The sequence below is a fragment of the Dermacentor variabilis genome, chromosome 6 (assembly GCF_050947875.1).
Source record: "Dermacentor variabilis isolate Ectoservices chromosome 6, ASM5094787v1, whole genome shotgun sequence".
Lineage (NCBI taxonomy): Eukaryota > Metazoa > Arthropoda > Arachnida > Ixodida > Ixodidae > Dermacentor > Dermacentor variabilis.
In genome coordinates, this window is record NC_134573.1 from 196,956,059 (window position 1) to 196,983,689 (window position 27,631).

The 27,631-nt window shown below is 45.8% G+C and overlaps 1 protein-coding gene across 3 annotated transcripts in view; it reads left to right on the forward strand.

Moving 5' to 3' along the window:
- Positions 1 to 27,631, forward strand: part of Kat60 (katanin p60) — a 157,953-nt gene that overhangs the window by 121,287 nt on the left and 9,035 nt on the right. The window contains exons 9-10 of one of the 3 annotated variants that reach the window (XM_075697278.1): positions 1,238 to 1,364; positions 23,326 to 27,368. In XM_075697278.1, coding sequence (XP_075553393.1) covers positions 1,238 to 1,364; positions 23,326 to 23,524 — 326 coding nt within the window. In that variant the 3' untranslated portion in view covers positions 23,525 to 27,368. Of the gene's footprint in view, positions 1 to 1,237; positions 1,402 to 23,325; positions 27,369 to 27,631 lie in introns of those variants that run through there. The other 2 variants (XM_075697280.1, XM_075697279.1) reach the window with 2 other exon arrangements.

The following is a 27,631-nucleotide window of genomic DNA, read 5'->3' on the forward strand; positions in this document are numbered from 1 at the left end:
CTTCTTTTTCTTTATTCAACTGATTTCTAAGAGTTTTGTATTCTCCCCATAAGTCCACATTATGTACGTCTTTTGACGAACTGCTGGTAAGGTTTATTTTTATGGTTTATCTGTCACTTAAAGTAGTTTGTTATTCATGGTTTCTGCGATTTGTCCGGTCTGTGATATGTCTTAAGAAGAACTGAGAAGAGTTCATTAAATGTTATAAAGTTATTACTTGAGTTATTTGCTTCTCCTTCGGGCAAATTCCAATTCGTTTGCTTGATATTTGCCTAAGGTGCTCCAATGTTGCAGCTGTCATCGAGCGGTACATGAATTCCTCTGGTTTCACGTACGCCAGATTGGTGTGCATTTTTAGGAAAATAAATATAGGCAAGTGACCATTTATGTCACAACTTAGCACCCCTGAAATTGTGTCTTCTGTTATAGAATTAGTAACAAACATGTCCAGCAATGGCATTGTTGATTCAGTAACATGTGTAGGCATAGTAATGGCATCTTTAAAATAGTTGCACTCAGGCACTGATAAAAATTTATTACTTGTGACTGAGCTCTTCAAGACGTCTGATTAAGATCCCTACCGACAGTAAGCATACAATTCAGAGCATGTGCGTGTGACACAAAACAAAACACAAGTGTTGTTAGAATGGCAACGCCACCCCCTCTACTCTCAATGCAGTTTAAAAAGAAGTGGTTGAACCCTGGCTGCATGAAATGTCCCAACTCACTAGTATACCACGTTTCTGTGAACATTAAAAGATCAAAGTTTATGCCACATGATTCCAACAGCGATTCCAATGTGGAGCCCTCCACTGAGGTGTCTCTCACAGCCCACTGCGCAGTTTCAGGACATTATTTTTTCAGTTTTTTTTTTTCATTTGTGTCATCATTCCACTAACAACACTTGTCTTGTGCACGGTGCAGTATGGAATGCCTTTCTCCCCTGCACAGTGCAATCGCTCATCGACTTTGCAAAAATATTGGGTGCATTTTCTTCTGTGTTGGCATCTTTGTGTGTGCAATAGCCATGCCCATGAAAAATCCTCCGTATCCCTGGCACATATCATCATTTTGCATCTACTTACTCTCTCTCTGTTTGTCTAATGAGCAATCAGCTCTGCTCGTGACACAAATCTGGTGTGCAGGAATGAGAATTTTCTGGAGCATAGGCCCTTGCGCCATGTCTTTATCTGTGTGTGCACCGTGGCATGTATGTATGTGCCTTGCATTTCCTGAGGTGCCGGGAGGGAGGCACTGCTGAGGATCAACCTGAAGGACGTCGAGGTTTGCCCTGGGCTTGACATCAACATCATTGCGGAGCGGCTCGAAGGCTATTCCGGTGCTGACATCACAAACGTCTGCAGGTTGGTAGGAGCCAACTGACTTGTCTTGACATTTATGGTAATGTGTGAGTTTTGTCGTGGTTATTCAGCTCAAAACCCATCCATTTTCTGTGCCTTGCATTGCTGCTTGATGGCAGGTTCTAAAGGCTCAATCACACCGGCGACTTGAGGAGGTCGCGTGACCATTTGCAACTGGCAACTAAAAAGTGACTAAAGGTGACCCATGCTCGCATTGGCAAGTCAGGGTGAGCGGAATCTGCGAGTTGCAATCCCAGAGATTATCATTCTCAGTGAGAACTGAGAACTCTAGGGATTTATGCGCTTCGCTGGTTTCGCATTCAGGCAACAGTCACAGATTTTGATTCAAGCAAAGAGGAAGTCGTCACTGTGCTGATGTGCTGTTCTGTTCATGGTGTCAGCTATGGCAGCGTCGAAGCTTCCGAAGAAAAAGCAATGCTAGCGGGTGCTGCCGTAGTGATAACTAGCCAGCCAAGCGAGCCGCCTCCTGCTCGAACTCTGCGCGTGTGACGAGGAGTAATATCGAGAGTAAGTTGTAATTTCTAGTTCATGTTGCATGGGAATCGGTGCATAATTTTGGTACTTTCGTTTGCTGCTGCTTAGTTTCTTGCCAATGCTATTGTGTACATTCGACACGTTGCTGGAACTGCTGCGCCCCAGCATCACAAGGCAAGACACCAATTACATGCCTGTAGTCCACCATGGTGGCTTGGACTTTGTATTTGGTGGGATGCAGGAGGACACTGGATGAAAACATATGCTAACGTAACTTTCGGCGCGCCACTGATTGGTTAAGCAGTTTTGCGACCAAAGTCGCACAACTGAAAAATTGAGCAGCGAGCGACTGGCCCAGTATAGTCCCTTTTCGAGAAAAGCGACCACTGGCGACTAACTTGGTCAGGTGACCACTGTCAGTCACCGATGTGAATTAACTTTAGATGCTACATTTCATTAGCATTGACAATTTCCGGGACAACTTGTGTCTGCCATGTGGTGATTTATGCCACACAGTGCAGCTCCTTGCAGCACAGAAAACAAAAGATGGGGCGCTATAACGTAAAGCTATTCCAAACTTTTCTATTCCAATTCTGCAATCAGCCCTCCGCTATTGGTCAAAACCTTTTTGGACCACCCCCCCTTCACCTGTTGGTTAGGTGACATCAAGAAGACCGCAGTAGCTCCCCATCTGATATGACGTGTACACACTGATTATGCAGGATTTGGCCAAACAAAAAAAAAATAGTTATTTCTGATTTGACGCCTTTTCACCGTTAGATCTCGGCTCTCGTCTGTATGCGTTGTGGGTAACACACACGCCCATCTTCCCCCGCGTCATCGTGCTCACGTCGAGGGCCAGCATGGACACAGGAGAGGTGCACTACGCCCTCTCCCACTTCTCCCTCGCTCTCACGACGCGTGCGCACCCTTCCTCCCCGACTCACGGGAAGGTAGCTGATGGGTGAGGAGGACATTCCCCTCGCCAAGGTAAAAAGGTACAAAACAGCGCCACTGGGGGAGACGCTTGCTCTCTGTCGCTGGACCCCTAACCTGCCGGACTGGAGTAGCTGCCGCAACCCGTGAGTGACCTCGTTTGCCTGACTATCCCGGGCAACGAGGCCAGCCTATTATTACTTATTACAGAGAGGACTTCCCTCTGCCAGTGTTCTTTATTGCTGGTAGTAATAAACGTTGTTACAGTTGACGCCTCTGGTTGCCTTATTCGTTCGAACCCGATGTAGCCACGATTCCTGCCCTGTGGGTTGAGGAGTACCACAGAGCGACTGTGTGGGGCTAGATCCGGAGCTCGCCTTCAACCCTAGCCGCATGCAGAGTGGAACCCCCACAGCGTTAAGGATGCATTAATATGCCAAACTGAATTTTCTTCTGAATAGCTGCAGGCTGCCTCGTTCCAAAAAGAATAAAAGATGGCTGCCGCCGATTGCTCAGGCACTGGCTACTCGCACATGCGAGAGAGCATGGGTTTATTTGTGTATAATAAAACTTTTTGCGTGGCCGTGTAATGTTTTCGAACACTCTCGGCACGTTTACGACCTCGTTCAGCCAATTATTCTTTGTTGAGGATGCGTTTTAGCGTTATTCTTAAGCTCCTGTTGCATGCCGCTGCAATTTTCAACCAGCCACCGCAAGCTAAGTAAGGGAAAGTAGACCAATCGCAGACGCCGGCACCACCCTCTTCATCCAGTTATCAATTTTCAGTTCAGTGGCTCGGCCCCATTGAATCCCTCTCCACTTGAACGTGCTCCTTGCCTTTTGTCAGCTAATTAGATAAGACAAGCTGCTCAGTGTAGGCAATGTTATTCATTTTTCAAGCTAACAAAAGTGACCTCCTATGAACGAGGAGAGTGTTTGATTGGTCTGTTCAGACAACCCTGCAGGTCACTGCCCGATGCTTGCATTGGCGGTTACGCAGATTTGACATCAGGAGATTGGATTAAAAACATATTGGAATAGTTTTACGTTATAGGGTCCATGGTCAACTCCGATATTGGAAACGTCTGTTGCACATTATACAGTAAACATAATGTTGCACGAATGCAGTGCTTTGGTAACATGGAAAAGTAGCCACAGTAGCACGGAGGTAGTCAGTCATTATGCAGATCTAGGGCATCATGAAGAAAGGCCCAGTTGCTGTAGAGGCACTTGGGCTGTTTGAAGGCAATTCTACAGCAAGAGTACAGTTGTTTGCACACTTCTGCGCATGACTGTGGGTAGCGAGTTTTATTGTTTATTTCAGTGCCTGCCAACAGCTGATGAACCTTGTTGGCAGGTGACTAGTGCATAGAAACACATAAATAAAATAAAATAAGATAGCAGAACATAATTTCCAACAATAATGCATACTAAAGTACTAAAGTAAACTTACAGAGCATGGTTTTGTATAAGGAAATTAACAAACTGAAAATAACTACTAAGCACATTTGTGCCAAGCATTTTATGTGCCAACTTTACACAGACACTCAATTGAAGATATCTGTGTTAGATAAACTGTCACTGTACATCTGCTATAGCCGTGTCATGGGGCAAGTTAGAGAAATATTAAGATAAAGTATGTCAGAACACCTGCTGGTTTTCAGTGAGAGAACTGAAACTGCAACAATGCTAGTAATTCAGAGCAATCAATCAGCCTGTGCAAAGAAAGCCTACTCGTGTCAGCTAACAGGCTTGAGTAGCCACAGAATTGATATTGGCGAATATATCTGTCGTAGGAAGTAGGAACAAATTAACGCTGGATGGATTCTATTAAGCTACATTGGTGGGTGCACACAGCTGCAAATTCTAGTTGCAGTCTGACTAGTGCGCAAAACTATTTCTTCAAGGACATTCAGGATGGCAAAACATTAACCGTGGACACACAGAAATTCTCATAACAAACTTTAGCCATGAGCGCCGGCATCTTCCAAGAGGCATGACAGTCACGTGGGTCGAAGAGTTCACTCAGGTCATCGACTGTTTCACTGTAGAGCAAGGGGGTTCCACCAGCCTGCCTCTCGTGCCTCGAGATCTACTTATCGATGTTTGCCCAAGCTTACTCCCTGCGCAGAAACAAAGCCTCCTGGAGCTTGTACATCAGTTTCAGGACTGCTTCTCATCGACGTCGAGGGTTGGTCAAACGCCTTTGACTAAACATAGAATTATCACTGATGATGCAGCCAGGCCCATACTGCAGAACCCATATCGGGTGGCCCCACAGGAACGACAAGCCATTAAAAGTTAGATCAAAAGAATGCTGGAAGACGACGTTATTCAGCCGTCAGAGTCCTTGAGCATCACGAGTGGTGTTGGTAAAAAAGAAAGGATGGCAGCTCACGTTTCTGCATTGATTACCGCAAGCTCAATCAGATCACAAAGAAAGATGTTTACCCATTACCTCCTATAGACGATTCCCTCAATAAACTGCGACATGCCCGTTATTTCTCGTCGATGAATTTAAGGAGTGGATACTGGCAAATTGAAGTTGACGAGAGAGACTGAGAAAAAACTGCATTCGTGACACCTGAGAGCCTCTACGAATTTAAGGTACTTCCCTTCGGCTTGTGCTCAGCGCCGGCAACATTTGAGCCGCTAATGGACACACTACTCTCAGGCCTCAAGTGGCAAACATGTTTAGTATACTTGAATGATAGGATTGTACTTTCTGCAACTTTTGACGAGCACATGACGAGCCATCCGATCTGTCGGTCTCACGCTAAAGCTGGAAAAATGCCACTTTTGCATTGAAGAGCTTCTCTTCCTCGGTCATGTGGTCAGCAATGAAGGTGCACGGCCTGATCCTGACAAAATAGCTGCCATTGAAAATTTTCCAGCGCCGTCTTGACAAAAAGACACCTAGACAATTTTTATGATGTGCGCGCCTATCACCGACGCTTCATTCCGAACTTTTCACGAATTGTGTCACCACTGACACACCTAATCAGGGAAGACGTCACATTTGTATGGGGCGAAGAACAGCAACAAGCGTTCAACGAGCTGCGGCAACGGCTCCAAGAACCCCCAGCCCTCGGACACATTGACGAAGACGCCGTCACAGCGGTTAACACCGACGCCAGCAATGTCGGCTTAGGAGCAGTGCTCGTGCAGTGGCAAGACGGCGCTGAACGAGTAATAGCTTGTGCAAGCAGAACCTTTCCCCGTGCGGAAGCGAATTATTCCACCACGGAAAAAAAGTGCCTTGCGGTGGTGTGGGCCGTTATGAAATTTCACCCGTATTTGTACTGCCACTCCTTTAATGTTAGTGACCACCACTGCCTTTGTTGGCTGATGAACTTAAAGGATCCATCAGGACGATTGGCACACTGGAGCCTTAAGCTTCAAGAATTCGACATGTTTATTGTCTATAAATCGGGAAAGCGGCATGCGGATACCGATTGCCTTTCTGACGCCCCATTCGAATCTGCCAATGTGAAAGATGACAACGACGCAGCCTTTATCGGGGTTGTCAACACAGCTACAATCGCACAGCAACAACGCAACGACCCAGAATTGCAACCCATTATAAATTTCTTGGAAGGTCACACTTCCGTGTTCCCAAGGCTTTTTGCAAGAGGACTACCATCATTTTGCTTGCATAATGACGTCCTGTGTGAGGCAAACTTCTCTCCAAACGGAAACACCTGTTTACTCGTCATCCTAACACCTCTCAGGAGTGAAGTATTACAGGCATGCCATGATGAAGCAACATCCAGTCAACACACAAACGCTGTGTAGGGTAAGGCAAAAATATTGCCACGAGGATGAGAGTAGCGAAAAGGGATAGGACATTTTATTTACATAATCTATACAGAGAGAGACGGCTGCAGGCTAGATGGCAGAGCAACAACACGAGCGCTACTCGGATCGTTGTCTTCACCGTTTTTCTGGCGCATTCTTCTATGCTCGGAAGGATGCGTGCTTCAGTGCGCGGGAATAGCGCATAACAATATTATTGGCCAGGACTCACGGCGACCATTCAACAATACGTCCGGACACGCCTTGAATGCCAGCAGCGAAAAGTGCCAACAGTCAGACCAGCAGGCTTCCTCCACCCTGTTGAAGTGCCCGAAACTCCATTTGCTCAAGTCGGAATGGATCTTCTATGCCCATTCCCAACTTCACCTGCAGGTCACAGATGGATTATCGTAGCCACAGACTACCTTACTCCCTACGCCGAAACCAAGACTCTGGAGCGTAGCACGGCAAGTGAAGCAGCCAGATTTTTTATACAATATGTTGTACCGAGGCACGGCGCTTCAGCAGTACTCCTAACTGACAGACGAAGTGCATTTACAGCCGAGCTTTTGGACACAGTATTAAGACTTTGTGGAACAGCTCACCGGCAAACAATGGCGTACCATCCACAAACGAACGGACTGACAGAATGCCTGAGATGCTTACGGATATGCTCTCCATGTATGTGGATGTGGAGCACAAGAACTGGGATGGAATCTTGCCGTATGTCACCTTCGCATACAACACCGCTTAGCAAAGAAACAACACGAATGACACCGTTCCATCTCCTACATGGTCGTGAAGTCACAACTATGCTAGATGTGATGCTGCCACATGAATGCGATGGCATCCAAATGGATGCTGAAGACATCACTCAGCGTGCTGAAGGAGTGCGACAACTTGCTCGCATACATATTCATAGGCAGCAGGATTGCGACTCGAGACACTATAACCTTCGTCATCGATCAGCCTCCTACGAGCCCAGAGAGAGAGTTTGGGTTTGGACTCCCATTCGCAGTTGCGGCCTTTCGGAGAAACTGTTCGAGCGCTACTTTTTTTTTGGCGGTTTACTGATATCAACTATGAGGTTGCTCCCGATAGCCCGCATTGCTCAAGGCGTCAACGGCACCTACCAGAGGTTGTGCACGTGGTCCGGAGGAAGCCCTATTTGTCTGAGTGAATTCACTGCACCGCAAGCATGTCCCAGTCCTGTTGTCTTGATGATACAGTATCGGGACGATGCTTTCTGGGAAGAGAGGCTAATGTCATGACTAAAGGATAGCAAAGAAACAGAAAAATACGAATTGAGGCACACGAGCAGCAACCACGCTCCTTTTTGGAGGGAAGACGAAGTTGGCGCGTTAGCTCTTGTGGTCTCTGAATACAGAGTTGGTTTTGTTTCTCGCATCCTCATCCTGCGTCCTGTGTTTTTGACGTTGTGACAATATAATGCCCCCTTAACACTCCCAGAAATCAACAGAGTACTCACTACTGACAAAAAAAACAGTGCCCGGTCCAGACAGAGTACATTACACAATGCTTGCTCACCTGTCCCCTCAAGCAGTTAAGACCTTGCTCCGTTTTTTCAACATAATCTGGGAAACAGGAAAAATGCCGTATGAGTGGAAAAAAGCCATTATAATCGCTTTCTTGAAAGCTGGAAAGCATCCTACAACAGCAACCAGCTACAGAGCTATAGCACTAACAAGCTGTCTTGCCAAGTGTTACGAAGCCATTACAGACATTAGATTGACATACGTCCTTGAAACCAAGCACCTGCTCGATAATCATCAGTGTGGGTACAAGAAAGGTTGCTCTACAACTGATAATCTAGTCCAGCTAGAAGACGAGATATGTGCAGCCTTTCTACACAAGCAGTACTGTCTCACGATTTTCTTCGATCTAGAAAAGGCTAAAGATGCAACATGGAGATTTAGTATTTTAAGGGACTTGGCAGAATTAGGGATTCGCGGTAGAATGCTCAAATGTCTAGCCAATTTAATGTCCAACCGAACATTCCAAGTGCATTTAGGAATGATGCTGTCACACATATTCATTCAGGAAAAGGGTGTGCCACAGGGATGTGTATTAAGCACAACATTGTTTGTGGTGAAAATGAACTCGGTCAATAATGTAATTCCATCCTCTGTAATGCACTCATTATATGTGGATGATCTACAAATTGCGTGTCATGCAGCCTGCGAATGGCAAATTCAAATTACATTAAGCAAACTCACACAGTGGGCATCTGAAAACGGTTTTCGCTTCTCAACTGAAAAAAACTATTAGTGTTGTCTTTTCACAAGAAAGAGGCCTGCAACCAGATCCCATCCTTGAGCTACAGGAAACCACACTACCGGTAAAACAAGTACACAAGTTTCTGGGTGTTCTGTTTGATAAAAAGTTAAACTTTTTCGTGCACATAAATAGTCTTAAAATTAAAGCAAACAATGCACTTAACATCCTCAAAGTCCTCTCCCAGAAGTGCTGGGGCTCTGTCCGTAAATGCTTGCTATACATCGTCACGGTCTCAGGGTGGTAAACACGACGCAAGGAGCATTTGAGTTAGGAAAAGCCTTTATGGGGCATGAGCATAAGAAAATTACATATATCCAGAAAGCATGTGTTGCCAACCCAATGGCAAAATCCTAACATACGACAAACTATATACAAAGTTAGTTAATTGAAAATATTGTCTTAAGTCCTCGCACATGACGTATTATGAAGTTGAAAATATCTACATAAAGTCTATCGACGTGGCCACGTCACCTCGTCGTTGCTGCTTCCGACGACACGTCGTTGGGCCTGCCGATGCGTCGTAGACTCGACGTCGCTGTGTCCGAAGTTCAGTCCACGGTTGGTCTGGTCAAGGGGTCAGGAGGGTGGAGAGACCTAGGTGCCTGTATTCGCCCTGTATTCGCCCCGGGGGGGGGGGGGGGGGGGGGGGGGGAGGCTTTACCTAGCTAGTGACCACGTGTGCTGGGCTTATGCCCCCCATTCTCAGAAGGGTCTTCTACCTTTTTTATCTGCACATTCAGAGACAGTGAAGCGGAGAGTGGCAACGGCTGTTCTTAGGAATGCATTAAAAAGATTGTGTGTGCATCAAACGGGGAACAGTTTCAAGTCGCAAGTTGGCCAGCTACGATCAGCGGGCTTCCCGGAATTTTTGCTGCGTAGCATTGCCGAGAAGCTTGTACAAGAAATGAAAATTGGAAGAACAGTGCACTATATCACCAATGACAAGCAGAAGACCGCAGTCATACCATACATTCGTAAGATTTCACATCACATCAAGAAAATTTATGGAAAGGCCGGGGTGTGGGTTGTTTTCTCGGTGCCCAACAAACTAGCACGTTTATGCAGCCTGGTCAACCGAGACGATGAGACGACCGAAAAGTGTAAGAAGAACGACGTGAAGAAATTCATGCATTGCCAAGGCGATGTTGTGTACAACGTTCCTCTGTCATGTGGTCTCTTCTATATCAGACAGACGTTGTGTTAACAATCGCCTCATAGAGCATTCATGCTCGCTCAGAATCGGCCAAGGAAGCAATCAGGGTTTGATTGTGTTGACGTGTAGTGGTTGCAAACCGGAGTTTGCAGGCAGCACTATATTGACAACATACAAGAATCGCCTCACGCGCAAAATATTTGAGGCCCAGGCAATCCACAGAAGAGGCAAATGTGTCAGCACCCCCATTAGTCAATATAATCAACAGATAAGGAGCTTGGCTACCTTGGATAGCAGATAGACTCATTTCCCAACTAACCACATGTCTATTCGCATCAGTATATATGCTCTGTGTATTTTCAAATAAAACGTATGTTGATAGTCTGCACTATGTTTGTTTCCTTTCTTGTCCTGTCCTCGCACAGTTCACCCACAAGTTGCATTTCTCCATTCATTGACATGATAGGGGATTGGGAATAAATTCCAGCTACCTGCTATTCGGAGGAATCTGACTAGGTGTGTCATGATAAGGTGAGTCAGTACGGCGGGATACATTAGACCAAAAGAGGCTTGTCACCGCTTATCTGTGCCCTTGCACTGTAGCTGCATTTCTCTGATCTCTGGCATGGTAGGGATTAAAGTCCAGCTACCTGCTGGTGGGAGAAAGCTGACGAGGTGCATCATGAGAAAGTGGGTTAGCGTGACGGCATTAGGCCAGAAGAGGCCTGTCACCTCTTATGTGTGCCTTGCATTGTAGTTGCATTTGTTCGTTCACCGCCACAGTAGGGAATAAAGTACAACTATATATAAACAGCTAGTGGGAGAGGGGCTGTCTAGGTGCGTTTCCACAGGTTGTACCAATGGCATGGCCTGGGGCCAGCCCTGTCACAGCTTGCCTGCGGTTCATCAATCACCTCTCCCCCACTCACTGCTTCTGGCAGTGAAAGGTTTAAGGACCACGACGCGAACTGGACTGCCAACTGGTCTCCCTTGGGAGTCAGTCAGTTTGTATACCAGAGGGAACACTTTGGTCTCCACTCAGTTCAGACCCAACCATTTGGCCAACAGAGGGGCATAGATGCTTTTGGCAGGGTCACTCAAGACGTGGTTGCACCTCAGGATGAGATTGCCGACACCATAGTGTGACCGGTCGTATTGAGCCTGTTGTCCAGCTCGAGCTTTTGCCAGGTTAGAACGGGCCGGGTCAATGGTCACATCCAGCCGCGAGTGCAGTTCCACTGCATAGTCAGAAAGGCTGTCTTTAATGACTCACACCTGGCTGCCAGTCTGCAGAATGCGGTCCATGGGGTTTGGCAGCTGTCTCCCGAAGTTAAAGAAAGTGGGCATGTATGTAGTCATATGGTTGAGTGTGGACCGTAAGAAGCCTATCTCAGTAAGACAAGCATCCCAATCCTGTTGCCAGGCAAAGGCCTCGAGCAAGGACTTGAGGTTTTGGTTAAACTGCTGTCAGATTGACCTGTAGGTGATATGTGGTCGTCTTTTGCTGCTTAATGCCAAAGGCGGCACACGCATACGTACCCACGAACAATTGGCTATGAAGTAGGATGCATTGTCTGTGGTCAGCTTTGCCAGAAAGTTGAAGTCACTAATGGCCTGCGTGAACTTGTCCCAGTGTCATAAATTCCGACTGATTAGAGAAAGAGAAGGACCCATTGCATGCATGCACAAACATTTGTAATTAACAATTGTACAAAACAGCCCCGAGCAAATGAACGCTGCACACACTTTAAAAGCACTTAAACTATACAATATATTATGAGGCGTCGACCAATGTGATACTTTTATTTCAGATCAGCTGCCCAAGACCTAGCCAAAGCACCGCACGAGCGATAAGCTGATGATGAGTCTTATGTACTGATGATGACAATATGCAGAAATAGCGCTCATACTATTCACTCCTACTCGGAAATTCCTCACCATTCAGAAGTCGTCCTCGCTGATGTGTCACAATCTAGGAACAGCCGCCGTGGCACAAGATGGGTGAGGTCATCAGGAGGCTGCCGTTGCACAAGACTAGACCTGATGATCAAGTAGAAGGTAGACACCATAGCACAGGACGGACCTTGGTGTATGGTGACATGCTGAAGCCTGGGCTGGCCTTCGTAGCACAGAATGGGGCCTGAGCTGCAGTGGGAACTTGCCTGGGTACTGCGTTATGGTGCATTGCCGGTGGGTCCCCACTTGGGGCCAGGTCTTCTGAGCCACTCGCTGCCATTTCCAGAGCATGGCTGAAGACACTGCCGCACTTGCCCAAGGCCACATCACACATCGACTTGCGAGCTCATCACATTCTCCTTTTCTTCTTCACTTACTGCTTGCAGCCGTGTGCCACTTTTCTTTTCTCTTCTTTTTCTCTTTGATTTCCTGCCATTTCTGTTCTTTCTGCCCCTTTCTTCCGACCAGCATTGTTGTTGCATTTGCAACACACGCACGTATTACTCCTGTCACTCATGACACCCTCATTGCGCGTGCCATTAACTTCTGAAGGGAAGAAGTTCCACTCATGTTGTGAAGTGATCTGTGACAGCCAGAAGAAAAATGTAGCCTCACCAGCTCCTGAGAAAGGGTCCCATAATGTCACAGGCCGTGACTTGCCACGCCGCCGCCGCCGCCGCCAATAAAAGAAACTGACACACACGTGTGTCAGTTTCTTTTATTTTATCATTTGTGTGACAGTATAGCACAGTAAACAGACCGAGGGCTGGGAGGGGGCCTGCTCTGCTGCCATGCCGAAACCAAGTGGGGCGCCAGTTATGTGGAGATGGGTTTGCACAAGGCCTACCTTATGGTCAGAAAAGGGCACAACGCTCCTCCACTTTGCAATGCACAAAGGCGCTATGCAAGGGTTCGTCGACTCTCCGACTCAGCGCAGAGGAGGCTGCAGAAGCAGGACCTCTACGAACACAGGTTTATTGACCCAAGATGCAACACAGTGTGACAGTTGCAGCGTTTGCAGGCAAAGGCTCACCACAAGGGCGATCGAGTATGCGTGTCCACTACATTAGAGACTACTGGGTTGCCGTCCACTGAGAATGAGGTTGTGGGAGCACAAGTCCCATGTAAACAACTTGTTGCATGCCTGTGAACATCTGCCATGGCAGTGGAACACTCAGCAGAATAGAGCTCGAGTGGAAAGGGCACCTGGAGGCCGCCACCTGGGCGACCAATCAGGCCATGTCCCAATTACGTGTGCTCATGTGGTAACATGATGCTGGGAGGGAGAAGCACGGTTTGCACTGGAAATTAGCTCCAGCATGCTAGCCTTTGCAACAGGCTAGTGTGCTATCCTGTTGCCACTGGGGTGGTGGATCCAAGAGATCAAGCTAAGCACCTTTGCAAGCTAGGGGATAAGGCTCAGGAAGGCACCTCTATCCCCACGCGATAGATGAGCCAGGCTAGCGCTAAGGTTGAATTTCACAACACAATTTCCATTCCACGTTCAGTAACCACACACGAATCATCTGCGGCTTCCTTCAAGGGCAGATGTGCACTGTCTGGTTGATGCTTGTTGCTGCATTTGGTGCTAGAATATGGCTAGGAGCAGGCACCGCTTATGCACAGTCACGAGCAATATACCCACATAATTTCTCCAGAAGGTGACGCTGAGCACGGGTAGCGCGAGGATCTCATTGGGCTGACATGACGACTTCACTGCATCTGAATTCTGAATACTGCATATGCAGTGAGGGTAGCTATATGGGCTTGTTGATAGGTAATCTTGTAATTTGATGTAACGCAGGCACAATGAAATGGACGTAGGAGGCACATGAGACAACACACAGCACTGAACAACCAGCTGCAAACAGCGGCTGTTCACGTGCACCGTGTCTCTTTGCACTGAACTTCAGAAACTGCCGTTGCACACTCCAAAGCAAATTTAAACTTCAGTATGTCCTTAAATTACAAAATATGTCTATTATTTGCTGCTAATAAAGACAGGTCAATAATGTTATAATGCACTAGATGTTTTCTTCATTACATTAAAAGAATTATGCAACATTTGCCACAAAACCTGGCTACAAGCAACACTGGGCATTGCACCAGTCGCATTGTTGAAATCACAATCATGTGAAATGGGCCCTCAAGAAAATCTCATTGCAATGCATGCGACTGGGCCGATTTTTGTCGCTCCAGTCACAGCATGTGAAACAGGCTTCACCTGGAGCCTTTGAGGATTGAGGTATGCCCCGGCACCTTTGCACGGGCATTCACCTGTTCTGTTGCCCCTATTCCTCTCCCCTCTCTACTTTGACGGTTGTCAGCAGTGGCGCTCTACTTGTGGTGCTTTGCGGTGGGGGGGGGCACTGGCGGCTGTCCACGACATGAGTGCATGAGAGCTCTCTCTGTGACCAGGACCCGTATTCTGAAACGTTGACCTTCCGCAAAACTATCGCCTTGGCCACACCTTGGCCACGCCTCCGCCAACGGCGCGCGCTGATTGGTAGTTTTAGCAAAACCGGAAAGTAAACAGCGCCATCTAGTAGTTCTGGCCTACATAATTTTTAACGTCATGGGGTCGATGGGTGCTCTCGACATGTATTGAATAAATGAACATGGCTGCTATCTCGTACATGTTCGGAAAGCCGACGTTCGATTTCGCCTCCCACGATTGGACTAGATTGGCCTAGGCCACGATATCGGCACATCGTTGACAATCGCGCGAGGCGAAATCGAACGTCGGCTTTTCGAAGGTGTACAAGATAGGGGCCCATGTCTTTGGCGTTCGGTTGGTGGTGGAGTGTAGTAGAGATATGATAGGTGGTAGTTTATAGCAGCCTTTTTGGTGGTGTCTTACACATGTTGTTTCACGGCGATATTTGTTGATGAATATAAAATAAAACATTTCGCACTTCCTTATTCAATTTATTTTGCCTAAAGCGACCATAACCAACAGTAGTTGGTGCACAGAACTCGTACTGCGGCCACTACACTTGAAAACAACACACCCGAGCCACTTTGCACTTGCACGATGCGCTCTCTCATGTGATGTGAAGCATTCTATAGCACATGTTGGTAGTGCACGCTTACGTCACAGGTAAGCAGTTGCTTGATTTATCAAACGTGACTATCGTGGCAGCAAAGCTATTGTGGAAGGTGAACGTTCCAGAATACGGCCCCAGCACTGTATATGTACATGCTTTCCTATCATCCGCCGGCCCCTTTGTGTCTCGGACGTGAGCTCGCATAAGGTGCCTTTGCCCATACAGTGAGCACGTACCTTTTGTTTATCCTTTCTGGACGCTAAACTGAAGAGCAGTGCCTAGTGCTTGTGCATGGTCGAACTGTGCTGAGCCGCACTTATCAGAGGCCCAAGCCAAAGGAGATTGCCTAAGTTCTCATGAGTTGGCCCATTGGTTATCATGAAAGCAAGCAGCATAGCTGCGGGGACTTTTCCCAGCGGCATGTTGCACAAGCCTGTGCTCTTGCAGCGGTGTGCTGTCGGGCGCTCCTGTCTGTACATTCGCCCCTGATGTGGGAACCAAAGGTTCCCGCGAACCCTGGGACTGGGCGTTTGTGCAATGTTCGGTGCCACTAGAGATGATTTCCGCCAGTTCAGGGGTAATACTGTGTTGCATGCGTAGTACTCAGTAGTCAATTTGCAGTCTGAGCGTACGCACAGCAGTGTGCTACAGTACGAGAGGCGACTGCTGACACAGCACTGTGGCTCGCTAGGCTCAAACTCGTGGTGGTCGGTACTCCTGTGACACCCCACAGAGCCCCACAAGCTCTCAGTCCACTTACACCACCACTCTCTTCTCATGCAGTATTATCAGTGGTTAAATACACAAAGGAATTAAAACTACAAAAAGCTCTGATATTCTTCAACTCTTTGAGAGTAGTTAAAGCTTTAATTTCTCTGGGAAAGCATAAGAATCCTACAGTCAATGACCTATTTTTGTTATCGTGCACCATGTACGCATATAACCAGCATGTTCTAATATGTTGAATACTTGGGCACAGGAGCATTGCGGGCAACATGTTTGTAGATGAAATTGCTATGTCTATAACAACAAAAGCCTGTAACTCTTCTGTAGCTATCCCTGCCGCAGACTTGAAGCCATTCTTGTGAAAAAAATTCAGAAATTTTTGGCAATCCACTTGGTACACTCAAACCTTAAATACACTCCATCTAATTAAGCCACATTTGGGAAACTGGCTGTCAATAACTAAAGTGCGACAAACTGATATCTTGTTTCGTCAGCTGAGGATAGGGCACTTATATGGTACCCTTTCTGACCTGTTGACTGGTGGCGAACCTCCCCTCTGTGGTAGATGTGGCAAGAGGCTGACTGTACTCCATGTCTTGCTTGAGTGTTGGGAAGCAGAAGCTGAACGGAAAAAGCACATTCGTGTAGGTTACCATCAGCATAGTCCCCTCCATCCAGAAATGTTTCATGGCAGAGAACCATGTTTCCAAGCTGGAGCAGTTCTAACTTTCTTGTGTAATGTGTTACTTGTCAGCCCAAGGGATTCGTAGCACATCCTCTCACCAAAGGCTGCTGCTGCAATAGTAGCATACTATAGAGCACGTGCCTACAGGCCTTTGCATTAAAGGGTTTATCTGGTGAAGTAGTGGTGCTGCTGGCATCTTTGTTCCAGTATATCCCTTCGAAGCACATCTTTTATGTTCATGGCGCACCTCACCAAGTCATTGTCATAATTCTAATATATATAGGTGAAAGCCTTGGATGGCTCATGAGTCGAAAAATCTGATGTACGGCATTATGGCATTAAAATTTATAGGGAGTTGAGCTCTTGACATTTGGTGGGAGTCGAGCCCACTACCTGTGGTGCTAATTAAGGTGAAGGTAATTGAGACCCATGACCTTTGGTGGGAGTTGAAGCCACGACCTTTGGTATGAATGAGGCCATTAATTTCTTTATAAGAAAGCATGAAACTGACGTGAAGAAGAAACGTTAGTACGACCTGTGGTGCGAATTAAGGAACAGTTCATTAAGGCACTCGAACCCAAGACCTTTTGGTGGGAGTTGAAACCACTTGGAGGTATGGGCAAACTGACCATATCTCCAAATTGGATTCCAATTTACATATTGAAGGTCAACAGTCGAAGCCACAACCTGTGGTGTTAATTAAGGTGAAGTGAATTAAGACACAGGTAATTAAGATACAGATAATTAAGACAGTTAACCGGCCTCTCCAAGTTGGCTTTCAGTGACATTGTGAAGGTCGAAAGTCGAACCCACTACCTTTGGTGTTTATCAAGGTGAAGTTAATGAAGGCACCGTTAATTTAGATATAGTTAATTAAGGAACTGAAACGTACAACCTTTGGTGGGAGTCGAACCCGCAACCATTGGTGTTAATTAGGGTGAAGATAATTAAGGTATACTTAACTAAAGCTCTAACTAAACTATCTTAACTAAACCGTATTTTTCTGCGTATAACCTCAACCCCCAATTACAACAGCCCAGAAAGAAAAAACAATCTTGGAAGATGCTTAAGCTTCGCCTTTAACAGCGAAACGCGACAGCGTTCAAAGATCCTTGACTGCTTTTCACACTTACCAGCAACTGCAGCTTGTGTAACCGTTATGTTTACCTGGAAACGTTGGTGGCATATGCTATGCACAAAGGTGAGCTTTCTGGTTCTCTCTCCCCCCCCACAGCGGGCACCACCACTGCCACGCAGAGGCGAGCACCATCTAAATAGCGTTGCAAGGAATTGAGCGGGGCATGCCACTCTTACTAAGACAGACCTCAAACGGCAGCTGGAAAAGGGGTTTGTGTTTGAGTTTTCGCGAAACGGAATTGTGTTTTCTTGTATATTTAAATTACAATCCAACGCTATTATGTCTGTAGGCTGTGGGTAAGGAGTACTTTATCAATTTTCTGGCACGTTTTACTTTGAGAAATTCAATTAGTTCAGTAACGCCTTTGTGCCACGCAGACGGCCTGTGTGATTCGGGATGATTTTTTTTCTGACGACGGCAACGCCGACACCGGATTTCCTGCAACACGGGCCCACAAATTCATTATCGCGATATTGTGGGCATTCAGAGAGAGAGAAACCAACAACAAGAAATCACCGAAACATGTTTATTTTCACGATTCTGCAGCGTGGCAGAGAATTAACTGGACTGTAGCAAGCATGCACGAGGCTCCATGCACAGAGTCCGCAGATGTGCCCACAAGCTGTGCGTGCACTGCACGACGGCTACGAAATGACGGTTACAAGGGTCACGCCAATGGCTTTCCTATTTGTGCCGGCCAAGATTGCTCGCATTTTTTCAGAAATTCCAAACTGCCGCTGAGCGATCATGTTGCCGTTCACTTCGCCGTAGTCTACAAGCTTTATCTTGAACACTGCTAAAAACTGTCCCCGCTTGCCGCTACTTCGTGCTTACCAGACAAAAACATAATCACAGATGAGGTCGACCGGAAGCACACACACATGAAGAAACAGCGACAAGAAAAAAGATGTGAGCAATCGCATTTGGATATTGATACGGTTTTGGCTATGTGTTCGACAATGTGCATGCCATAGGCTGCCTGACGATGATTCACATTGTGTAAAAAAGCACAATTAAGACAAGGGGTAACTTTGGCCTGCTTTTTTCAAGAAGATATCTCTACTTATATTCTGGTTTATACGGTACCTTCGGCCAGTGGCTTGGTACCCCCCCCCCCCTTCCTCTTTGTAGATGCATTCACACGATGGAAGGGATTGTGGATGAATCAGTCAAGCAACATGTGATGTGAATCAGATTACTTCGCACCTAGCATTCACATGACAGAGGATGACTGTGCTGATGGAGTAGCCCTCACGTGAGCAACAGCAACGAAGCAAACATGACCAAGCTGGAAATCCCAACAATGGAGTGCCATGGGAACGGGCGACATACAAGTCTGCCGGTGCTGCGTGCACTAATCACCAACTGCCAAACATAAGATGGCAACCCATAAACAGGAGGGGAATGGGCGAGCATATGGAGACTATGAAGAAAGTGAGAAAGGAGCTTCAACACGTATGGGTGGGGCGGGGTGCCCTAGGAGATGACAAAACTTTGAATGGCAGCGAACTTGCCTTGATATGTGGCTTCACGGCAGTGCATGCTACACTGCAGTCAAGCCACACCTCAAAATGAAATTCGCATATAACCCACACCCCGACCTTACTGTTAATCTTTTTAAATTTTTGGCTAAAGAGGAAGGAGGCAAAGGCCTGCGTGCTCACAAGCCATTTAATAAATTAGTTGACATTCTCATTCGACTGTGTTGTTACTTCCTATTACTTGTTTTCTCCCACCAAAGGTTGTGGGTTCGAGCACCCTAATTAAGGTGGTAGGCCACACACACAAAAAAAAATTCTTTAAATCAGCAGTCAGGTTTGAAGTAACGTTTCTTTCTTGAATAAGCATGCATTATTTTGCTTATTCAACTATTTATAGTGCAGAAAATGGTTCATTTTATATTTTGGTAGGTAATTTTTCTCATAAAATGTAGTACAAGTGCTAGTCACGCCAGCAGTGATAAGTAACTAATGAATTTCTGAATTGAGTAAAACTTTGGTGGAATTTGTGTAGCTAAGTGAGAGACCTGTGCAATGAACTAGGATAAATGCAATGTGATAAATATTAAGAAAGTAATGTTTGAGAAACTAAGCAAAGAAATTTGCAAAACTAATCAAATTTCTAATTTTGACCAAATATATTTGCAAAATGAGCTGTAAATGCAAACATTTTGCACCAGTTTTTTTTTTGTTCTAGTTTGTTGCACAAATCTCTATGTGAGGAATGAGTGTGCAAAATTTCATGTCTAAATGTTTATTGAAAAAAAAAGTTATCAGAGTTTGCATAACATGAGGTGGAGCAAAATCTTGTTTTGAGGAAAAACGTAAACAAATATTCATACCATGTGAAAGATATCAAAAACAACATACAGTTGCCTAAAATGCACCAGCTTCGTAGCTGGAGCCCCCAGGAGATGATGCACTGGGGTCTCCATTTGTTCATGTGGCTGCTTGGCGACACTGTTAAATAAAAGAAGTATTTTGAACAATATTTATATAAAAAAAATAGTACTGATTTTCGGTTTTGCAACATGAGGGTATGGGTTGGAAAACTCACTAACTCCCAAACTGAGTTTTGAATGTGGCCTACCACCTTAACTATCTTAATTAACTTGCCCTTAATTAACGCCAATGTTTGTGGGTTCGACTCCCACCAAAGGTGGTGGGCTTGAGTGCCTTAATTAACACTGAATGTCGTGGTTTGACTCCCACCAATAGTCAGTGGCACCATCAATTTTAGTGTCATTGAATTTTGGTGCCGTAACACTGGGCGGTCAATATTTCAATAATGCCAGACAATGGACTTTTTGATGTGGGAGCCACTTAATGCCTTCGCTTTAAGATATTGTGACAGTGTAAGAGATTTGCACTGGTATTTCATTAAACACAATATTAACACAACATTAAACACAACACAATCGAAGCGAGGGCTCCGAACCACAGCATTGGAAAACAGTTGACCTCATCTTCTGTTTTCACGCTGCCGGCACATACCACACTACAACATTATGGCCCTGCACTACTAAAGTACTTAAGCAATTACAAAAGTGTAATCAATTACCTTTTACGCTACTTTCCTCCCAACCCTTCTTGACATTGCACAAATGCACTATATAATAAAACGAACTAGCCTGGCTTCCAGTGCATCTTCTGCAGCCATTCACACATGTGTCATCACTAGCAGTTTTTTTTTTTTTCTGTCAGTCATCTTCTGTTGTTTTCTTGTGAAGACACCAGCAGCAAGACTGAAAACTTGCTCAGTGTGCATGGCGATGGGAAGGGCAGGGCTGTAACAGACAACCTCGTGCACAAGATTGAGGTTACTCAATGCCGCGATGCTCTCGCCTGGTCCCAGGCAGCTCGGCCGCTCGACTTACAACTCTGGAGAGATACTAGCATTGTGACATCAAGTGTTTGCGATCATCGAATGAGATCTGTTCATGTTTGCCTCTGCACATGTGACACCATGTCTTTTTAATTTAATTACTAAGTGTATGTCAACTGCAATTTATGTGGCCAATAATACTACAAACCTTCGTAATGTTGTCTAATGCTTTGTTGTCATTATTAATGCTTTGCCTTTTGGGTAAAACTGAGACTTTTTTACTCATAGAACAAATACTAAAAACAATGCATTACGGCTACCAAAATTTTGAATGCTGTACCAGATTTTGCTTGATTTCTTGGACATGATATGCGCACAATGTTGCAAATTTACAACAAACATGGCAGCAGTGAACAACAGTTTGTCAAACAGTTTGTGACCGTCGTCTTAATTTCATGCAAATTTAAAGTGAAGCTTCTTTCACTGCGTTCAGTGGGTTGTCACGACGCATTGGTCAGACTGTGTAGAGATAAGTTTGCTGAAACCGTAGTCCGTCTGTGGGCGACACTATCCACTGTGGCAGTGGACACTAGGGCGTCACAGGCTTCACCTCGTACCACCAACATGAATGCGCCGTCAACATGACATGAAACCGTATCTTCGGTCGTCAACTTTCAAATTCAGCAAAATGATTTTTTTTGTCATTGAAATTAGTTTTTTCCAATTGCCCGATCATCTGGAAATCGTTACGGCCCCTTCTGGTAAGAAAAAAATACGGTCGACAACTTTACTTACTTGCATAAATGTTGAATTTCAGCATGACGAAATTTCAATATAGTGAAGCAAAGTGCCAAATTTACTGATTTCTTTATATCAAGGTTTAACTGTATATGTTAATTCCTGTATGGGGTAAATCAACGAAGAACTATGCAGTTCAACGAATTTTAAAACGTATTCAAATGAAACCAGTATCAAGCAAACAGTGAGAAAAGGGAACAAATGCAATAAATGTTCTCTGATCTTTCCAGACACGTGTGCAAAGCTTTACTTTCAGTCCACTGCAATTAGTGTGTGTACTCTTGGTGATGGCATTCCCAACTTCAAGGCTTGTGCAAATGTCAGAATTGTGATTCATGCCGAATAATTTCGAATCAAATAGTTCAATACAAGGGTGTGAAATTGAGCTTGTTGGTACCAATTCATGGCGAAAGAAACAGCTCAAGAATAACAGCACGAGAAAGAAAGCGCTTGTCCTGTCTTGTCTTTCTTGTCAAGTTATTCTCGCAATGTTTTTTGCCATGAAACGTTGTGAATAGTTTGGGGGTTTGTGTAAAACCTTGGTGCAATTGCCAGAGGTTGACAAATCTATAAAGTTGGTTCTTTACATGCAAGGAAGCAAACAAATTGATTGCTGGAGTTGGGTTTATTTTCAAATTGCTGTTATTCAGATATTTTCATGCAAAAGTGCAAGATCTGCACTTTTTACCATGCCAGCATTACAGAAAATTTATTTATAGACTTTTGCTCACTGCTGTGCTTCACTCTGCTAGAAATTTCGCGATGGTCGTGGCAGCAGGAGCACTTTGCATTTGCCCCTCATCGCACTGTCGTGAATGTGCAAATCATCTTGGTGCTTTTCATCTACGTGCATTCTGTACGGTAAGCGCACAGATGAACTCGGTAGGGATGTACGCTGCTTCTGCAGCCCTGGCTTTAGTCTGTCCACATGATTTCAAATCCGATCACCGATGAGTGGCAAACTTCCTACGGTGGTATGCCACCCACTGCCACACCTTTGGATGCTAGGCATAACAAGTGCTGCTTCACCACCTGTTGTCCGTCCAAAGTTATAGTAGAGTGCTAAGTGGACAAAGATCTATTTGCAGCTGCCGTACAGCTCTCGGGAAGCTGAGAAACCATCTCGCTAGCGGGTCATGTCTGAAAAATCGAGCCAGACACCTTGCAACATCTGAAACTTTGACAGCCATCATACATTGGTTCAATAGAGAAGGCGGTTGGGCCACGGGACCAATGTTTGAATAATCAAGCATGTGCAAAAATCAATCGCTGATGGTTCATTAATTTGTCTTTAGCTTGTCTTGGCTATGAGCCATGTGGTGCGACTTGCTCATCATAACCGAAACTGTCAATTATACATGTATTTAAGTTTATATTCATTCACTTCGAATACTTCAAAAGCTGAAATTGGAGTCAATGCAAGTATCGAATAACATAATATTCGTGCTAGCCTACTAACTGTACCCAACTGTGGTTTGCATACCCAGCCAGTTCCATTGCTCAGCACAGCATGCTTGTGCTATTACAGCATTGGTTTGGTTGTCCTTGGCTAGTTCATACTGCTGCACAAATTCCTGTGACATTCCCAAAACTGAATGCATGTTGTATCACAGGGATGCCTCAATGATGGCTATGCGACGGAGAATACATGGTCTCACACCGGAGGAGATTCGCAGCCTAGCCAAGGAAGAGCTCGAACTTCCCGTTAGTCGAGAAGACTTCGAAGAGGCCATACACAAGATCAACAAATCTGTCAGCCGGGAGGATCTGGAGAAGTATGAGAAATGGATGTCGGAATTTGGTTCAACATAATTGCCTGCTGACAGCAACTAAAGCCCTTGATTGAGATGGTGCTAAGTTTGGACACACGCTAAGCTTGGCAACTTCTCCACTCAAGTGATCCCCAGTGTGGTTCTCACCCAAGCCTACTTTTTGTCAAGCATTTTATACATGCGGTAGAACCTTGTTAATATGTAGTTGGCAGGGAACATGGATCAGGTACTAAAATATGCATGTGCTAATTAATCAACAATGTCAGATGAGCAGCAATGAACTTGCCGGCAAAAAAGAAAGAAAGGTGAACTACATCTTGATTCTCACTCAAACATACACACAGACAAGTTTTATTCGTGAGCAGACAGCAAAATACATGAGGTTTTTAATTGCCGCTATGGTGGCCTTGCAGCGACGATGGCATCCTCAAACTCGGCAAGGTTGCGAGCCAGTTTCTGCATCAGGCCCCGCTTCTCTGCAAATGCCCTCAAGGCAGTCAACGCACGCGCTTTGTCGAATATGGAAGGGCCATCATCCACTTCCACGTCGTCCACAATGACGACTTCTAAATGCCAGAAGCCAACAGAGCAGCAAACATATCATGGCTACTATTTTGTGATGTCACTATCAGTGGCAACTGCAGTCTGGGTAAAGTCCATTCGCCATAATTTCGTTATGTATAATCTGCATGCACAAAATTTCGCTGATTCTGCACTTGTACGTGCTGAAATATGTAGTAAATACTATGCACTAACCGTTTGGCATGCGGTTAGCAACTACGGCTTAAGCGGTCAGCCAGTACATTAGATTCAACAATGACAGGGTGGAGAATTCATTGTGACTATATTTAAACCGAAATTACTTATTAAGTGGGTACTTATTAACAAGGTTTTACTGTACTGTGAAATTCACTGTTTGCTAGAGCATCCTATCGATCATTCTTTGGTGACCTGTTAGACAAGGAGTGGTGTCATGACACTTGCTACAGGAATGCCAATGCACTTAATGCACCTTAACCACCCAACGTCATTAAAGTGTTATAGCACTCAGTATAAGCTACAACGCGCAAGTGCTTTGGCACACGCTCTCTTTGTAGCTCATATTGAGCGCTATAATACCAGACTTTGTCTAGTCAGAACAAAAGCAGAGCACTGGCAGAGTCTTCTCCTTCAGAACGAATTTCCATGGCTTCTATAATCTTCTATATGCACTTGTCCCTGTTACAGCAAATAATGGTGCAATAATACAGAAACGGCGAGCACAGACACTTTCCAGAAAGCAGGGACAGGTTGCTGTCGGCTTCCTTGTGGACTAGACCGTCGTTTAGGCACCTGCTTGTCTAATCTAAGTAGTTAGTAGTTTCTGCCCCATGAGAGTGAGATCCGGCATGCCATGCCACACACACATTGAATGCACCAATGGGTGATGCATGCTGCAAAGCCTGTTTTGGGTTGGCAAGTTTTCCTGCATGGCTGTGCTAGATTCATGGGCGCAGTCCTGGCAAAGGACTGAAAAGGCCGCAGCTGAAATTGGCAGTCATTCTTATATACGTGGCATATTGCACAGGTTGAAGGTCAGCCAGCGAACTAATGTTGCAGTTGTCATGACTGCCCCCGTGAAGCTAGCACACCTATGTAGGAAAACTTGCCTCCCCAAAAAAGGATCTGCGACTTGTACCACCAATCATCGCAAATGGTACATTCAATATGCACGCAGCATGGTTTACCAGATCCCACTCTCATGGCGCAGCGACTAAGGGTAGCTGCCTAAACGACCACCTAAGAGAGCACAATGACAGAACTTTTGTGTCCGCACACAAAAACTATCGTGATCAATGGCTCATACCCACGTAAGCAGTAATACCCCCGTATGCAAGCAAAAAATGCAATGGCTCTTAGACCCGTAAGGTACGACGCTACAAGCACTCAACAAAGTGTAGCGAACAGTGCTTACATTCTTTGGAATCACGCAAATGATATACAGAACAGCGTGTCGAAAACTGTCAACTACCTCAGAGAAACGTAGTTGAGTAGTGTTAAGCAGGAGTTGTGATGGGGAGGCAACGCGTGGTTAGGACACTTGAAGAGCAGCTCGCTTATGAAGTGCAACGGTGCAAACTTAGACAAGAGTACGATTGACAGCGCGCGGCAAACATCGCTGAAGATGGTGCCCGATAGGCCGACCTTGAGCAGCAGGCCAGACGGGACGACTTGTGTCATGAATTGGAGAATGCGGCGAAGGTACACAAAAGTCTCTTTGATGTCGAAATGCCATGTCGAAAGGTTCATGGCTACTCACTTTGCGTGGGTTAGTTGCGATTACACTGTACCTCTGGTTGTTGTCGGTGATTTCAGTGTGGGTGTGTCAGGACCAAAAAGGGAGTGGTTTACACGTTTTATATTGGAGACATTTCGTTTGCGATGCCACACTGATCTGGCCAAACCAACCTGCCAGTGGTATAAGTTGTGGGGATGCACGACTCTCGCGCGTCCCCTGATGTTTTTCCCGCATGGCACGTCTCCTGTAATCCGGCTTCGCCGCGTGGCCTGCGTGATGCCCGCGGCGGTCGATGTGGTTGGGGCGCAGTGCGAGAGATGGCGCGAGTGTTGCGTTGCTAACGCCGCCTCACGGCAGGGTTAATTGGGGGCGCAGGGGAAGACGGGCTCTTCCCCGGCGGGTCGGCGAACGGCGTGGACATCCCGCGCGCCGCCGACCAATGCTTCTGCGAGACCGCCTCGCGTGGCCACCTTGGAATGCGCCACCATTCGCGTGACAGTACGCGCGAACGACCAGGCGTTGGGATCCAGCATGGGGCGAACATATTCGCTCGTTTTCCGGTCGCGGTGAGTCGGACTTCTAGATTTGTCGCGCGCCCATCGGCATGTTTTGTGGATAGCAACTCGGCTAGCAGGCATTGATCTATGAAAGGTGCAATAAATGCCCTTGTGATTGTTTGCACTACTGTGTTGTCGTTCCTTTGTCCCAAGAGCACGGGTGTGAGAGACCCCACAAAGTGCATCAATTTAACATTGTCAAAGAATATGTCTGCAGTTGCGAGTATGCCGATCAGTGTACATCATTATGACCATAGTTACTAAGTGAGAATGAGGGATGCAACAAAGCCTTTACCACAAGCTTTCTTACCACAATGTTTACAGCTCCACTGGTCATCCACCTTCACAGGGTGGAATGGCCTTGAATTTTTGTTCATTGTTGCACTATTATTTGTCGTAATAGGGACACGTGCACATAGGAGATTACAGAAGCAGTGGAAATTCATTCTGAAGGAGAAAACAGTGTGTTCTTACTGACTGAAGAACTCTGGTAACTTGAACACGAACCTTAGCCATATTGATGACATCGTCATCTGTTGTCTGCTTATAGCTTGTTATGTATTCTGTTAACCTTTCAATATATATGTGCCAGTTGGAACTAGCACCCTGTTTCTTTGCCTCTGGCCTGTTCTCTTTGCATGTTTATTTTCATCCTGTAGACTGGCACTCGGGAAGTGTACCTAACTTGATTAACCTCCATGCAATTGTAGGCTTGTTTGTTGGCAAATATCATGCATAAAAACAAGTGTAAACGAACAGTTTGCTCATGTTAAGGCTTGAACTATGCATTCCATGGTTTAAATCAATGTGGGGCCTCTGCCTACAATATTTATATAAAAGCAAAATGGTGAACATTGTTTTGGACAAGACCGTATCTATTCGACATAAAGTGTCTTGGACCATACGTGCACGAAAAGCAGTAAGTGAAAGCCCACTGCAAGGAGCTGAGATTGTAGAAGCTTGTCGCAAGGATAAGCAGCTGTCACCTTCACTGCATTTTTGAGAAACTGTTTCTGAATAAACATCAACTAATCAAATTTTCTTTCTACGTGTGAATAGTATCTCTTTTGGCTCTCCCTAGTCAGTGGCAAGTTGGGTGAACAGCAGCTGCTAAGGGCCTGCTTACACTGGCAGATCACATCACTGTGAAGTCCTCGAGTTTTAAAGGGGTCCTGAACCACCCCGAGGGCTTGGTGAAAAAACATAGTCCGCGAAGAGCATACACTGCTGTGAACATCTCAGCCAATTTTTGCAGTCGTGCGTGGCACATGGATCTCGCAAGTGTAGCACTAAGTCACCGTTCTCTCAAACA